The sequence below is a fragment of the Lissotriton vulgaris genome, chromosome 2_1, assembly GCF_964263255.1.
Source record: "Lissotriton vulgaris chromosome 2_1, aLisVul1.2, whole genome shotgun sequence".
Taxonomy (NCBI): Eukaryota; Metazoa; Chordata; class Amphibia; order Caudata; family Salamandridae; genus Lissotriton; species Lissotriton vulgaris.
In genome coordinates, this window is record NC_141687.1 from 820,877,699 (window position 1) to 820,892,671 (window position 14,973).

The 14,973-nt window shown below is 46.7% G+C and overlaps 1 protein-coding gene across 1 annotated transcript in view; it reads left to right on the forward strand.

Annotated features, from left to right (window-relative positions):
- Positions 1–4,184: 4,184 nt before the first annotated feature.
- ITGA4 (integrin subunit alpha 4) overlaps positions 4,185–14,973 on the forward strand; it is a 531,379-nt gene continuing 520,590 nt past the window's right edge. Inside the window, exons 1-2 of the mRNA XM_086956223.1 lie at positions 4,185–4,651; positions 5,041–5,162. Coding sequence (XP_086812349.1) covers positions 4,485–4,651; positions 5,041–5,162 — 289 coding nt within the window. The 5' untranslated portion in view covers positions 4,185–4,484. The remainder of the gene's footprint in view (positions 4,652–5,040; positions 5,163–14,973) is intronic.

Below are 14,973 nucleotides of genomic sequence, written 5' to 3' on the forward strand. Positions count from 1 at the left end.
CAATGCCAATAGTTATAACTTTCGCGAATGTGAGACCTATAGCATTTGTAATGCAACATGTTTTGTATTTACGTGACTTAGATGGCAGCTCTGGTCGTTAGGCCACATCTGCGGTTTACCTGAGACCTAAAAAGAAAGAAAACGAGGGTCGTCCACACTGTGCGAGCCCTCTTGGCTTGGACCGGAGTCCCTCACCTGCTCCTTGTACCTGGGAGAAGGGGGCTGGCAGGAAGCCGAGGGATTAACCACTGATTGGAGGCAGGGAGGGGGGAACCAATGACTATTTTCACACCAAACAAATTCCGCGCTCCATGTGTCCCCTCTCGACCTCCGAGGATGTCAGGTGACAGCAAACTGTGAAACGAAAATAACACCCCTCCCCAGATGCCTGTTGCGCCTAGGAATTGTTTGACGAGACACTGGCACTTTTAATCGAAAAAATTATTGCATCCCGGCGTCTTGAAAAGGGAGGCGGGTGTGTTCAAAATCAAGCACCGACAGGAGCCGATGAGTGACGGGCCAGAACAAGAGTGAACTGGGCTGTTATGGAGCGCATGGGTTGGCCTGGGCTGCCTGGGTGGACACAGACCAGCAACAGTTCTGAGAACAGGGTTCGTGTGAACGCTAGTTTGTAGGGATGGAGGAAAAGGTAAGAAGAAAAGGTACAGCGACCGCGAGTTCACGCTGCATGACGTTAAACGCAAAACTTCAAGTACGAGAATTCAACATGCTGAGTGGCAACCCAGGGCAGCTGTACATCACACATGAGGCGGAGTGGGGTCTCTTGGCCTCTAAGCTTGTGTTGATCCAGGTGGGAACTCGGTTTACATTGCCAAATGTATCCAAAACACAGTGCACGTTCTGATTTTCAAGGCAGCGCCAGGGCGCATCTTAGTGTGGCCAAGATGTGATCATGCAAACAGGTGTGCGCCTAACAGGCATTACTTCCGGGTGTGAAATCCGCTCCTGCGGTACTCTTCGGCCTCATTCTTCTTAAAATTTGACATGGTTCCCAACAGGCTTTGCGTCATGGGCCGCTAGTCCGTCCTGTTTTTTTCCGATCGATAGAGCTCTGAATTCTGGGACTTGTATGCTTGTTTCTCCTCAGTGTGTGTGTGTAGGGGGTGCTCTATGTTCCCGCGTGTAGGCAGCTGATTGCTAAAAGAAACTAAGCAGAACTGTCTGCAAAAACAATAGTGGCGCAAGAGCCGCACATTCCGCTGGGCTGCGTGAGGGCTCAATGAAAAAGCTTCTTAAACACAATGTTATGGGTCACCTTTTATTCTGGCCAGGACCCAGCTTTTTAAAAAGGCGTCATTAAACGTATTTTTTCGCTCTTTGAGAAGCCACAATTTGAGCGCCAGGCCAATCGATCAATTGCGTTTGTAATCATTAATAAGCTAAAATACAGAAAATACTTCGGAAAGCAAAATATAAATTCCACCTAATTGCGCTACCAGCTAGCTGAACTAAATGGAGGGCATTGCTTTGGGGAGGGAGGAGAAGAAATGCGACACGGCCGCAGCAGGGGGCGGAGCTGGGAAACGGCGATGAAGCAGGGGCCTTTGAAGTGAAGCTAAGCTTCACTTCAAAGGAGTGGTGGGAGTGCTGCTGGGGAACAGATGGCGATTTGATGATGTGCACGCGCATTTTAGGTCAATGCGCTTGCGCATTGACCTAAAAGCGCACGGGCACAGCATCAAATCGCCAGGCTAGGTAAACCTTGTTTAAGCCCCTATAGTCTCACTCAATGCGCATGCGCATTGAGAGGCAAGACCTAAAAATGACTAGAATGATCCCCACTGGTTTCTATGGATGAGACACTTAAACCTGAATTACCCGGGCAGTGGAAATCAGGGTGCACCATTGCATCCCTCAATGAAAGCTGCAGCACGACCAACGGCAAGGGCCCATTGGCATATTGACAATTGGACAAAGGTATTGATGCAATTTGTAAATGTAGACGAGAATGCAAAAGACACTAGCTTGTCAACAACATTTTAGATGAAGATTTTAGTGTGTACAGTGATGAATACATTAATAAACTTTTTAACATGAACTGTATTAAATGATGGATTTGGGTGTGCCAACACCAAGGGAAGAAGATCACTCAATCAATCAATTAATCAACGCATTTATATAGCGCACTACTCACCCAGAGGGTCTCAATTGGAAGGTGACGGGGCAACGACGTGGCGAACAAGAGTGCATCTCATGGGCAGTAGTGGCAAGGGGACCCCAGCAAATCGAGCCCCAGTATTCAAGTGTTTCTTTTCCTTGAGCGCAGGTGCAAAAGTCTGGGCAACAAGATTGGCAAACTTAAATGAGTGAATTAGATCTACCCCGCGGCATGACGTGGGCTATGCTGTAACCCAAACTGAATCAACAAGAACAGATGATGGACGGAATGCTGAACAAATCAAACCGTCATCCCCAGTCAACGATCTGAGGTTAAGCCATTGTTTCTTTGCTCGCCACACCAGTTTAGACCTAGTCATATGCAAATCAGGCTTGACCCTACTCCACATGGGATCAAAAAAATACAATGGATTTAGGCCCAGATCTCTGTACTGTGGTGAATATTTGACTTTGGTCACCATTCTTTCCATCAATATTTCTTTTTGCATTTGTCACCCCAAGTGGGAGGGGTATGCCCAGACATGAGTCCTGTGCTCACCATGCCACTGGAGTCAAGCTAGCTTGGTTGATGAGGGGAGATACCCGGAAACCGGTTGCAGGATGCGTGTTTTCAGTTCAAGGAGAATCTGGCCTGGCAGTTCGGGCTGAACTGTTCCCATGGCTAGCAGGGTCAAGACAGATTTGCATATGGCTGGGTCTAAACTAGAATGGTATGGTGACCAAAAAAACAATGGATTTAGGTCTAGATCTCTGTTCTGGGAGTGAATGTTTAACATTGCTGAACATTCTGTCCATCAATTGTTATTTTCGCATTGGAACCCAAACTAAGGCATACCCTGAGGGCAGGCAGGAAGGTGCCCGATCTATTGGTGAAACATCTGGGGGTAACGACCTTACTACACTGGGCAGGGGCAAACTGTTCCATGACATGAGGGCAACATTGATTAGACCAGCTGCGGACCAGTTTACCTACGACATAATTTAGTTTGAGATAATCCCCAGGAGTAAGTGGTGTGGAGCTTATTCAAATTCATTAACGGAAGCCTTCTAGGACAGAGGTCTTCAAACGTTTTGATGCCGAGACCACCTTGTCAAAAGAAATTTGCCGTACGGACCCCCTCGTGACAAAAAAAATTCTAGAACTGGTACTCCTCATCGGCAACTATTGACAACCATAAATGCCACAATTCCCACAGCAAATCTATTTTACGATGGGGTAATTATATTAAACAGTGTTTATCAAACCAAAGTTCAGTGAGCGTGGTCAAAGGTGCACCGCTGCTCTACCCCAATGTGAAATATGGTGCATTCCTGCCCTTTGCCCTTGCATTGGCGCACAAATTGCTGCCTAGCACCTACATAGGCAAGATTGTTTTTGCGCAGGAAAGGGTTTGCAGGGATATTTAGGTGGGCTTGCCACCTGAATCTTACCCTTTCAGTGGCCAGCAGCAGAGAAATTTGCCACCCACCCACAGTATACAGGAGTGTCAAGAAGAGTATGCGTGTTAGTCACGTCAGAAGCCAGAAGGACTACGGATGGAAGCACACAGGGCTCTTTAGTCAGAAGAAATATGAGTCAGTAAAAAATCCAGTTGGCCCTACAGAAAGGTTACATTTCTAATATTAAGTGCAACAATACATTTTGGGGGGGTGTGGCCTAACAGCCAGAGTTTCCGACTTTAAGGGCAGCATGGCCTAAATATTATGTGAATCTCTGAAAATTGTTTGTAGAATGACGTAATCTGGCTCTCCTGTAAAGCGCTCTGACGATTTTGTGCCAAGTTTGCGCTATATAAAAAATGCACAAAAGACCCTTAAAATATATGCCAGGCATTTCTGTAGTCGGGCCTTACTTTATAACTGAGACATTTTACACTGCTATCTTGTTTGGGTTGCATTCTTTTCACGGCAGTTTGAGGAAGGGTGTGCATCCTTTGCGGGGAGCGCGGGGCGGGTTGACAGTAAAGGAGGAAGGCTGGCAGAAAAGAGTCTGCAGAAAGAGGCGCGGCTTTTCGAAATTGGGCTGAGTGACCCAACAGCCAATAGCATGAGTGAGAGAACAGACTAGCGGGGCAATCCTCTTCCCACTACCAGGGTAAAGCCTTCATTCTACAGCAGGAGGGCTCCCCAAACCACGGCTTGGCGTCTCCCAAAACTACAATCCCACAGCTCGTTCTGCAAGCGCGAGCCTGTGCCAGTCAGCTCACCCCTGAGCCGGTCCGAGAGCGCGCGCGCTTCATCAACGTTACTATTTACGGGTGGCGCGCGCGCTTCACCGTCCTTTCAATCTACGGCCAGGTATCTTGGAATCCGATTGGCCGACCCTGGCCTGGGAGAGGTGAGCGATGGAGCTGACAGGGGGTCTCCTTTCGAGTGTGCTGCTCCTGGGCTGCCTGAGCGCGAACTCCAGGGCTTACAACATAGACGTAACTCACCCCAAAGTCTTCATGGGACAGAACGGCACGTTGTTCGGATATTCGGTCCTGTTGCACAGCTATGCGGATAATTTTTGGTAAGTTCAAGAACCACCTAAAGAAAGTTGAATTCAGGCGTACACGGACACGGTACACTTTATAGATAACGATGTAATGCTGTTCTGCATGTAGTACATCACACACAATAAAAAAGCATAGCTTCCCAGAATACCGACATTTGATGGTAAAACTTTGATGCAAGTTTTTCAGAGGAGAAACAAAAAAACTAAAAGAGGACATTCAAGCTAAAATGTAGCTGCTTGGACATTGGTGGCTTGTTCTTCCATCAGTTTAGCTAGAGGTCTACTGGCTGGCTTTATTGGTGTTTTCAGATGCAACCCGCATGGTCTGCGGCCAGCTCTTGAAGGGGAGGGTGGTGGTCCGGCCCGCATGGGATGGTTGTTAATCGCTCTCTTCCGTTTCCCAGGCTCGTGGTCGGAGCTCCCAATTCCAATTGGATCGCGAACCAGTCTGTGGTGAATCCTGGGTCCATTATGAGGTGCAGGATCGGGAACAACCCCTCCGGGACCTGTGATCAGCTGGTGCTGGGTGAGTCCTGATCGGGGGCAGGGGATGCACAGCAAAACACCTATGCACTTTTTTTTTTTACCTGTAGCATAATCTGTTTGTAATCTGATTAATCCTATAGAGTAGCACAAAGCGATTGGACGAAAGTGCACTTGGTGAAAATAATTGACCCAGTTCTCAGATTAATATTCGGGGCATTTTCTTCTGTGCACTCTTTTAAAAAAGTTTGACAGTGCTCCCACACTTTTCTCACCCTTTTTTGCAGGGGACATTCTGTATACTTTAGTCCCTGCGCTTTTACTTAGGTTTAAAATGTGAATAGTACCTATGAAAATAATGTAGGAAAACACAATATTTTTGGTGATAGAGGAAAACAATCGAAGAACCGTGTGATGCACGTATTTTTTTGCGTTGCAGCGTGGAAGCTCGCACGAGCAGCGAGGTGATGCTGCTGCCGCATTCACCCATCGTGGCAGTTTCCTTTCAAGGATGTCGTTCACTCCTCCGGGTTTCGCTTCCCTCAAACGAAGTCCCACGTTCGTTTGTATAATCGCTACCACCTGGTTACCAGCGTGCGTCCTCCGCAGCCGGGGGGCGGAGCCTGCCTTGCTGTGTGTGGCATGATGAAGAACACATTGCGCGTGGACAGGGTTTGTGGCACCAGCCCCCAACCCCTCCAGGGGCGTTAAGCAGGTCCCTGCGGTGTAGTGGGGCCCATTCAGTCCTAAAGCCCCTCTTCATCGCATTCTGCCGGGGCACACGTCATTTTGCGATACGTCACTGCCCCTTATAAACTCATAAATTGTCCCATGTGCGGCAGGGGAACTTAAACCCTGTTTTTGTGGCGAATATTAAGGGGAAGTTGTAAATCCCCAGCTTATTTTAAGAAAGAGTCAAACAGTGATACGCTTGCATTGCATTAGCTGCTGCTTTAAGGGCGGAGCTCAAAGTAAAAATATGGTACCCTGCTTCTTGTAGTTTTATTCTCCCAATTATATATGCATTGCTGCAGATTGCCTAGCCAGTTGGGTGACTGTCAGCTGATCCGTGTTCTTTGAGCACCAATCATGCTGAAAACTGTTGCTTTATAATATTTTGGGATAGTGAAACTGCAAGCCCCAACTTTCTAAATGCTGTTTACTCTGAAAGTCGCTCTCACCATGACATGACATCTGTGAAACTGAGGGGCTGCAAGTGAGACCACTGGAATGAAGGAGTAATGGAGGCTCGAATTATGCAGAATTAACTACATTATGAGGCATTGGCAAGCAAAGACAACTATGTGGCATAATGTGGTACATTCTGTAGCCGACTTATTATTTCATTGTTTGACATTTAACACTTTACCGCTGTCTGAGAAAGGAGCCAATCGCAAAGGGAGGAGAGAGAACACTGCCTGGCGTTCCAGCACACAATTAGCCGAGATGCGTTGTTGAAAAACATTAGTGTTAAACATTGTTGGTGTAGCAAGTGCTGTGCATCTTTAGACTCTTGTTTCAGGACTGTTGTTGGTCTTCAGTAGAGAGGACCAAGTGGCATTTTGGGATCCTGGCTCACAGTCTTCACAGGTTTAGGACAATGGCGAATGCTGAAACCCTTCAACTGAAGTGAGTGTTATCATGCACTGCATTTACCACAATGCATCTGGCTAATTGTGTGCTGGTATGCCAGGCAGTGTGCTTCATCCTCCTTTTACTATCTGAGAAAGGTTCACCTCATAAGAACCAGTTTAACACCTGGACCCAGCAATCACCAACTACAAGTTGAACAGCTAACCTTGGCAAAGGGTCTGCCATAGGTATCACCACACGTGATTGCCTTTTTATTTTCCAGCAACTTTTGAACTGTTAAAGTGGAAACAATGTTTTTTTTTTTTGTTTAAATGCAAAAATGATGAGAATATGGATTATGTGGCAAGTGTCACTCCTGCCCCACAGGATGATATCAGCTCCATGCCTGCCCCCCCCCCCCCCCCACTCCCCCTCCCCCCTTGGGGCCTGAAAATGAGTTCCCCAGAGCAACAGTCAGTATTTAGAACAAAACCTCAAGGTTAAGAATTTATCACTTGCGATAAATAGCACCAATTGTAAGTTTACTCCCATTAATGGGGAATAACATGTGGCTTTTGGTACTTATGGAACCAACATCCGACTGTCACCGTAATTACCTTACTGTCACAGTAATTAACTGGTCTTTTTCCTCCATTAAATTCTGGCACTTTTGACCTGCCGAAATTTATGGTGTGATCAAGACTTCATTGCAGCCGTAATTACCGGGGGCAGTAAAGTCCATACAGCTCCTGATTCTGATCCCTGCCCCAATAGGGATTTGCATAGTGGTCGGGACCATCTATTCCAGGCATAATAGGGGCCTTAGTGTGTTAAAGTCATTCCCACTTGAATGCAGTGAGGCTGGGCGGACGCTAAAGTACTGTATCCTTCCTCTGTAAAGTTTGCAGTATCCCCATATTTTTTTCTCTTTAGGAAGCACCCAAATACCTCTCCCAACCACAACGGACCTGTGCTGTCCAGCATGCCTGATACCATGCTTTACAATTTACTATTGCTCAATAGCAACAAAGGGACACAAATGTGTTTCTTGGTAGAGATTTTGCAAACACAAGCATGGTGTATAATAAACTGCCTTTTTAAGGGACTGTCAATGGTTTCCTGTAATCCTTTGTACGCTATTCATGCTCCTTCCTGTGACTTTGAAAACATAATGAAAGGAACGGCCCTACAAGCCTTCAGCCCAGCTGGACTCACGCATGACCATGACACATGTTTCCTTAGTCGAGTGTGTGTTCTGACGTAAACCCTTGTCATTGTTCAGCCACAGACCCAAGCTACAGCTCTCCCGACAAGAATCGCGAGGGAAAATCTCACCCACAGGGGCTTTTAACCAAGGACTCCTAAAATGTACGAGGCCCAGCTGGGTAATAGTCTGCACAGGATGTTAGTTTCCAGGCACCCTGGCGATTGCAGTTCTCTTATTCACATTATAAATATAGTAACACAATTACCTGAATGCAAACAAAAGAAAGCTTTTGCAAAGTCAGTAGGGGAGTATGGAGAGGAGTTGGCGTAACGACTAGCTGGTCGACCTTTAATCTGGGGAACCGGGTTCGTGTCTCAGTAAGGACGAGCAACATCCTGTGATTCTGGGCAAATCACTTAATCTCCCCATGCCTAACAAAAATGAATGAGTCCTCATGTAATGCAACATGTGCTCGTGTAAAGCGCCCCGATATCTTTGGGTCAAGTTCGCGCTATATAAAACTCAGAAAAAAACTCCCTTTTAACAGAAAGTGCTGGATGCTTCCCTCGATGCACTTACTCAGCAATCCGTCCATTTACTCAATCACCCTTGCACTCGTGTATCTATCATCCTCCCACTGACTCATTTTGCCTTTACCCACTTGCCCATCCAAAATATCATACACAAAAAAATACTATCAATTACTAGGTAGATTCAGTTATCAGCCAGTCCTATTAGCTTTGTTGTTCGTTTGTGGGACGTATGGGAGTACTTTTGGTAGTGTTTGACTGCTGGTCTGTGAAGAGTGAGATTGCTGTCAGTGGTGTGAAATTATTGGTCTGTGAGGTGTGCTATCTACATTCTCTAACTATGCTTGTGTTTCCCCTGTGGTCATACCTGAACATATACTGTGTACTTATTTAATGATTGATGAGACTTGCTCCGAAAAAAACAAATCGGAGCCTTCTTCCTCTGCTTTAGTCTTGATGATCTGTTTTCCATATAGAGACTGCTCAAACGTTGAGTGGCGCATTAATGACCCAAGCAATTTGTTGATTTATTTCCGAGAACGCTTGCACAGTGACCACTGGCAGATTGCCCCCCATCAACCAACCCTTAAACGGATCACTGATCCTCACATCACATGCACTATGGTTGTTTCCCTTCTCACCAAGCACCAGTTACACTGCTGGACAGATTCCTAGTTCCCTGCCTCTGGAACCTTTAGATTTCATCCTCTGCTCAGGGACTGTGCCTCAAATCTTACACGAACAGGTCTGCAGCAGTTGCAGAGTAGCAGGGCTGGATCCTTCCGTCTGGGGCAATTAGCAATAAAAAGGCACCTCCAAGGGTTCAGGCTTGACTGGAAAAAAAATGTTTTTAAAAAAAATTGTGTGTCTTGTAAAGCGCACTGCTACCCACACCGCAGGCCTCGTAGCGCTATAGACCGCTGGGGAACCCGTCCTGGCTTTCCCTGTGAGATAGTCCCTCCTGGGAGTCTCCAAGGTGAAACCAGGCATCCCCGGCGTTTGTGAGGGGCCGTTGTGGAGATGAGGCAAGCTAATGCCCAGAGTTGCCGAGTGTGATCTCTGGTTGGAGTAGGCACCGAAGCGAGAATTATTGAGTCTGCTGATCCTGGTCCAGGACCCTGCCGCGTCGTGAATCGAACCCTGGTCCCGGGCCTTTCTCTGCTCTCGGGTCTGCCGCCTCTAACCAGTGAGCCACACCACTCCACTGCCAAAGCCTTTATTTCCCTTCCTTTACCTCCCTGCTGCCTGGGCCACTCGCAGCAGAGCGTTGATGCTGTCGAGGTGGTCCCTGCCAGGAATTCCACGGCAGACATATTGGGTGTGCTGGAGTGCTGTGACGCGCTCTAGTCGCGTACTTAAGGGGGCAGGCATGCCTCCGCGCTGGACCGGCGCCGGAGTCGTGCCAGAGTCCTGCCCATCTGCGCCCGTCAGCGCTGAGGAAGTGCCGGAGGCCGGCCAGGCTGCCCAGTGTGATCCTCCCATCCCTGGTAGATGCACTTATTCAGTACACACCCTGCTGTCTTTCAAACCCTCAGTGATATCTTGTAACCATATGGTCCATCTTGAGGGCTTTCCGGGGGCCCTTAAGTGCTTATGCACGGGGAAGGAGGCTAGTCCCCGCCTCCATTTCCACCGAAACAGACATTCGAGACCGGGAAGGCACAAGTTCCCCCACCCTAGTAAAGAGACTGGGTTCCTTATCAACACTAGATCCCTAATTAAAAATAATCTCGCCTTCAGGGACTTTACTTCTAACAGAAAACCTCCTGGGTCTTCATTACGGAGACCTGGGCAGCAGATCACTCTGGACCTGAACTCCAGGATGCTATCCCTGAGGGTTACTCGCTGTCCAGAATGGACAGAGTAGGGCGAATCGGTGGGGGCTGGGCATTCTACACAGATCTTCTATAAGATGCAGAACTGAGCACCTTTCTTCGCCATCTGACTCCTTTCAGGCTCTTTATTTTGTGCTCAACCCCTCCCCCTCTATCTCCCTCACGGGGATCCTAATTTACAGGCCCCCTGGCCCCCGGCCTCCCTTCGTTCAGAAGCTTCTTAAGCTGCTTGAACCCTACATTGACAGACCAAACTTCACCATTCTTGGAGACTTTAACTTTCATTTAGATATAGAGGACTCCACAGATACTGCCTTCCTGATGGACGCTTTGGCTTCCTTTGGTCTAAACCAGATAGTGGAGGGCCCCACACACTTAGCCGGTCACACCCTGGATGGGGTCTTTACCAATGACCCCAGGGTAGAGTCTGGGATCCCCCTTCATCTGTCCTGGTCAGACCGCATGGCCATCCCCCTGGATTTTACACACCCCAGCCTTCTCACCTCCTTAGCAAACCCCTATAAGTGGGAACCCAAAAGAAACTTCAGAGCGATAAATAGTCCTCTATTTGCTCCCCTTTTGCCCACCCAACCCCAATCGCCAGCAAATGATATTGACTCTGCAGCTTCTGATCTGCATAATGCTATTCTAAAAGCGGTGGATAAACTGGCCCCGGTCAAACAGACTTATTCTGCTAGGAAGCGCCCCTCGGCCCCTTGGTACTCTAATACTCTTAGATCTCTGAGGCAGGGATGTAGGAGACAAGAGAGGCTCTGGAGAGTCAATCTAGATCCAGATGAAAGGAATAAACACAAACTCCTACTCCAAGATTATAAAACTGCGGTGCTTGCAGAAAAGAAACTACATTTTTCTAAACTGACTGCCTCCCTCATCTCCTCCAGGGAACTGTTCAAAATTGTTGACTCTTTGTCGGTCCTGCAATCCCCTAATCTGGTAACAGAATCCCAGGAGCTTTGTGACCAGATATCCACCTTTTTCCACACAAAGATAGCTGACATTCACTCCAGCTTACAAGCTCTCAACCAAGAATTAGGATCCCCCCCCTGCCCCACTGCCATATCTTGTCACAGAAGACCCTACAGAGTCACCACAGGGTAGCTCTTTTACTTTCCCCCCGATCACGCTAGAGCAACTCAATGTGTACTTGGATAGGCGTAAATCAGGTTCTCCCCTCGATCCATGTCCCCTGAAGGTCTTCAAAGAGTGCAAAGATGTTCTACTCCCTGCGTTCCTGGAAGTCATTAATCTGGACATCCATCAAGGTGCTTTCCCGACCCTCTGGAAAATGGCCATAGTTAAGCCCCTTCTTAAAAAGGCCTCGTTGGATCCTAGGATCCTTAAAAACTTTCGGCCTATCTCATTACTCCCAGCACCCGCAAAAATGCTAGAGGCCCACTTAAATCACCATCTGAGTGCCTTCTTGGAGAACTCCAGCCTTCTCGATCCCTCTCAGCACGGCTTTCGCAGGTCTCACAGTACCGAGTCTGCCCTGACAGTCGTCACCAATAACATCCGTGCTAAGGTCGACATTGGCCAGACTACTCTTCTGGTCCTGCTCGACCTTACTGCCGCTTTCGACACCCTATTCCCCCTCCATCTTAGTCAAACGACTCTAGGAGATAGGAGTGGACGGACCTGCACTTAGTATTTTAAAACCTTTCCTGGATGGCCGTGCACAGAGGGTCAAGCTGGGTGACTTTCTTTCCCCAGCTAAACCTGTGCAGTGCGGGGTGCCTCAGGGCTCGTCCCTGAGCCCCACGCTCTTTAACATTTACGTTACACATCTTGCCAGGCTTGTAAGATCTTTTGGGCTGGAAGTTCTCTCCTATGCTGATGACACTCAGATTATGGTCTCTCTTTCTCAAACTGCTGATATCACAGCCCGAAACTTTAAGAAGTGCATGGAAGCGGTTGCAAACTGGATGGTGAGGAATTCCCTTAAATTGAATGGGGAAAAAACAGAGGTGCTGATCTTCGGAGGCAAGAAGGAGATCTGGTCAATGAACTGGTGGCCGCCCTCCCAGTCTGCTCGGAACCTAGGTGTTATTTTTGATACCAAACTCTCCTTCCAAAAACAAGTCAGCAGAACGACCTCCACTTGCTGTGGTGCTCTTAGAACCTTGAGGAAATTAGTACATTATCTTTCCACCGATGCCCGTAAACTGGTTACGATGGCCCTAATCTCCTCAAGGCTAGATTACTGTAACTCGTTGTACCTGGGAATCAATAAATCCCAGATACAACGTTTGCAAACAGTTTGCAGCAGCTCGGTTTGTTGCTGACGCCCCGAAGCTCGCCTCAGCCACCTCTATTAGGAAGGACCTTCATTGGCTTCCTATCCAGGCCAGAATAGAGTTCAAGGTTCTATGTCTCACCCATCGTGCTTTGGACAGGCTTGGCTCTGATGACATCAAACCCTTGGTGACCCTGTATGTCCCCGGCAGGGCACTTCGTTCAGCCAATAAACATCTTTTGTCTGTTCCTAAAACCAACAAAGCCAGATGGGGCAACAGAGCTTTCAGCTCCCGTGCTCCTAAAATTTGGAACACTCTTCCGGCTGAGATTAAGGAACTCACCTCCCACCCCCTCTTCTGAAAGGCTCTGAAGACCTGGATCTTCAGGGAGGCCTACCACTGACCTTCCCCCCCCGCCTCTCCATCACACAGCTTTTCATTGCATCTTTAGCGCCTTGACGCCCTTGGGCAAAGTAGCACTATACAAATTCTCCCTCAACTCAACTCATTGCAGTTTATACAAGAATGTGGCAACCTTGGGGCAACCTTATCATTGGATCCATGATGGGCACCGAGTACAATATGTTAGTTGGTAACACTCCGAGTGAGGCAGGACAGTTCAAACCTTACTCCAGAGGAGGTGGTTTGTGTTGAAAGTGCTGGGCCAAGCTCTTACCATTGATTATCCAATGGATCTTTCCTTGTTGACTGAAAGGTAGAGGAAGTTAGCATTAGCCAAACAATCTAATTAGCAGTGTAAGCCATTTGGCTACACAATAAGGACTAGGAATCAGAGAATAAAGTCAAGACGTTTTTTTACAAGTTAACAGTCAACCTAATGTACAGGAATTTCAAAATTATGCAGCAAAGATACAGAGTAACAACAGGCTATCCAAACCTTCTAAAGAAGTTCAGGTGCCTCAGCATGAGACAAACAAGAAGTCAAGTGACAGCAATAAAAAAAATAAAAAAAATAACAATAGGATTTGATGCTCAGAGAAGAGTATACGATCCTCTCTCCTAAACATGAGTAATGTCTAAAGTCATCTAATTTAGAGTCTAAACCATCAAGTGTAATTACATCAAAAAGTTCAGAAAATGTAGAAAAGGTGTCGGCTTAGCAGAAGCGCAGTCAAGAGTCTTCTAGGGATAGGGATATGAGTGTTAGCACACTCAGCAAAGAGTCAAAGGGTTAGCATAGAGGTCTGCACCTTTTAAAGTCCAAAGGAATAGTGGCACAATCAACCTGTGAGGACACCAGTTAATACCACAAAATCTTCTGAGTGACACCCCTTGTTCACGCCATCAGGGGCTTCATTTTCCTTTTCATTCTCACCCTGTGAACTGCAACATTGTCAGCGTCTCCCAGACCAGTCCTCTATCACAAATACATTGTAACATGTATTCTCAAACTAACAAACCATATGAACGTACCTGCAAGAAAAACACAAGCAAGCAGAAGTGGAAAAGCAGTATTTTGTATAGGAAGAAATGCATGCCTACTTAGGTCAACTTAAACAGAAGTTTCAATGGTGCACTTTTAATGCATGTTCACATGTGCACACACAGCTACAAACAAATGAAAGATGTCAGTACATACATTCAAATTAGATTCATGTTGAAATTTAAGTAAATGTAATAAGACTTGGAATACATGAACATCAATGTAAAATGCGAACTAGAGTCTAAATGCAAATGTGAAAACAGTGCACACATTTACATAAATCTTTCTCATTTCTGGAGTGTATGTTTTAATAGTGTGAGGATGGTTTATGAAATTCCTAAAGACTACATTTCATATTAATAAGGTGTATATAGTGTCAGGTACACGTAAATTGTGCACTTCTGACTTCTGAAAGGAAGTAGCTAAAAGTTTGCTGCTCCAATCCCCCCCTCTGATGGTGAATCAAGCAATCACATCAAGTATAGATCTCTTGTCAGGTGGACTAGTTAAATCCTCATGGGCTTCATAAATGCTGGCCGGGACTTCTCCAGATGCTTCTTGTCATCCTAGTATCTGGTCTGTCTGTCTTCTTATTCTATATCTGTTCTTTTTCTCTTTGTTCCATTCTTTCCTTGTGTATGGTTTTATCCGTTATAATTACAAACAGGAATAATCCACAATGAGCAATTATCAATAAGGCTCTCAAGATGCCTCCAACAGTTCCACTTCCTAAGTTCCCAAACCATCTGTCTATAGTGTAAAATCCCTTCCTTATTGTTTCACATGCAGCTATTGGTTCCAACCCGTTCAAATCTTTCTCAGTTCAGTAATGTTCTTCATATATTTCTTCAAGTCCTTACTCTTATCAGGATTGTAAGTACAGTACTGCTGCACCTTTAACATCCTGAAGACTCTGCCCTTCTTTGCAAGGAGAACATCTAACACAAGTTTGTTTTGCAAAACCATAGATCTAATGGCTACCATCTTAGTATTTATGACTAAAAATGCTCC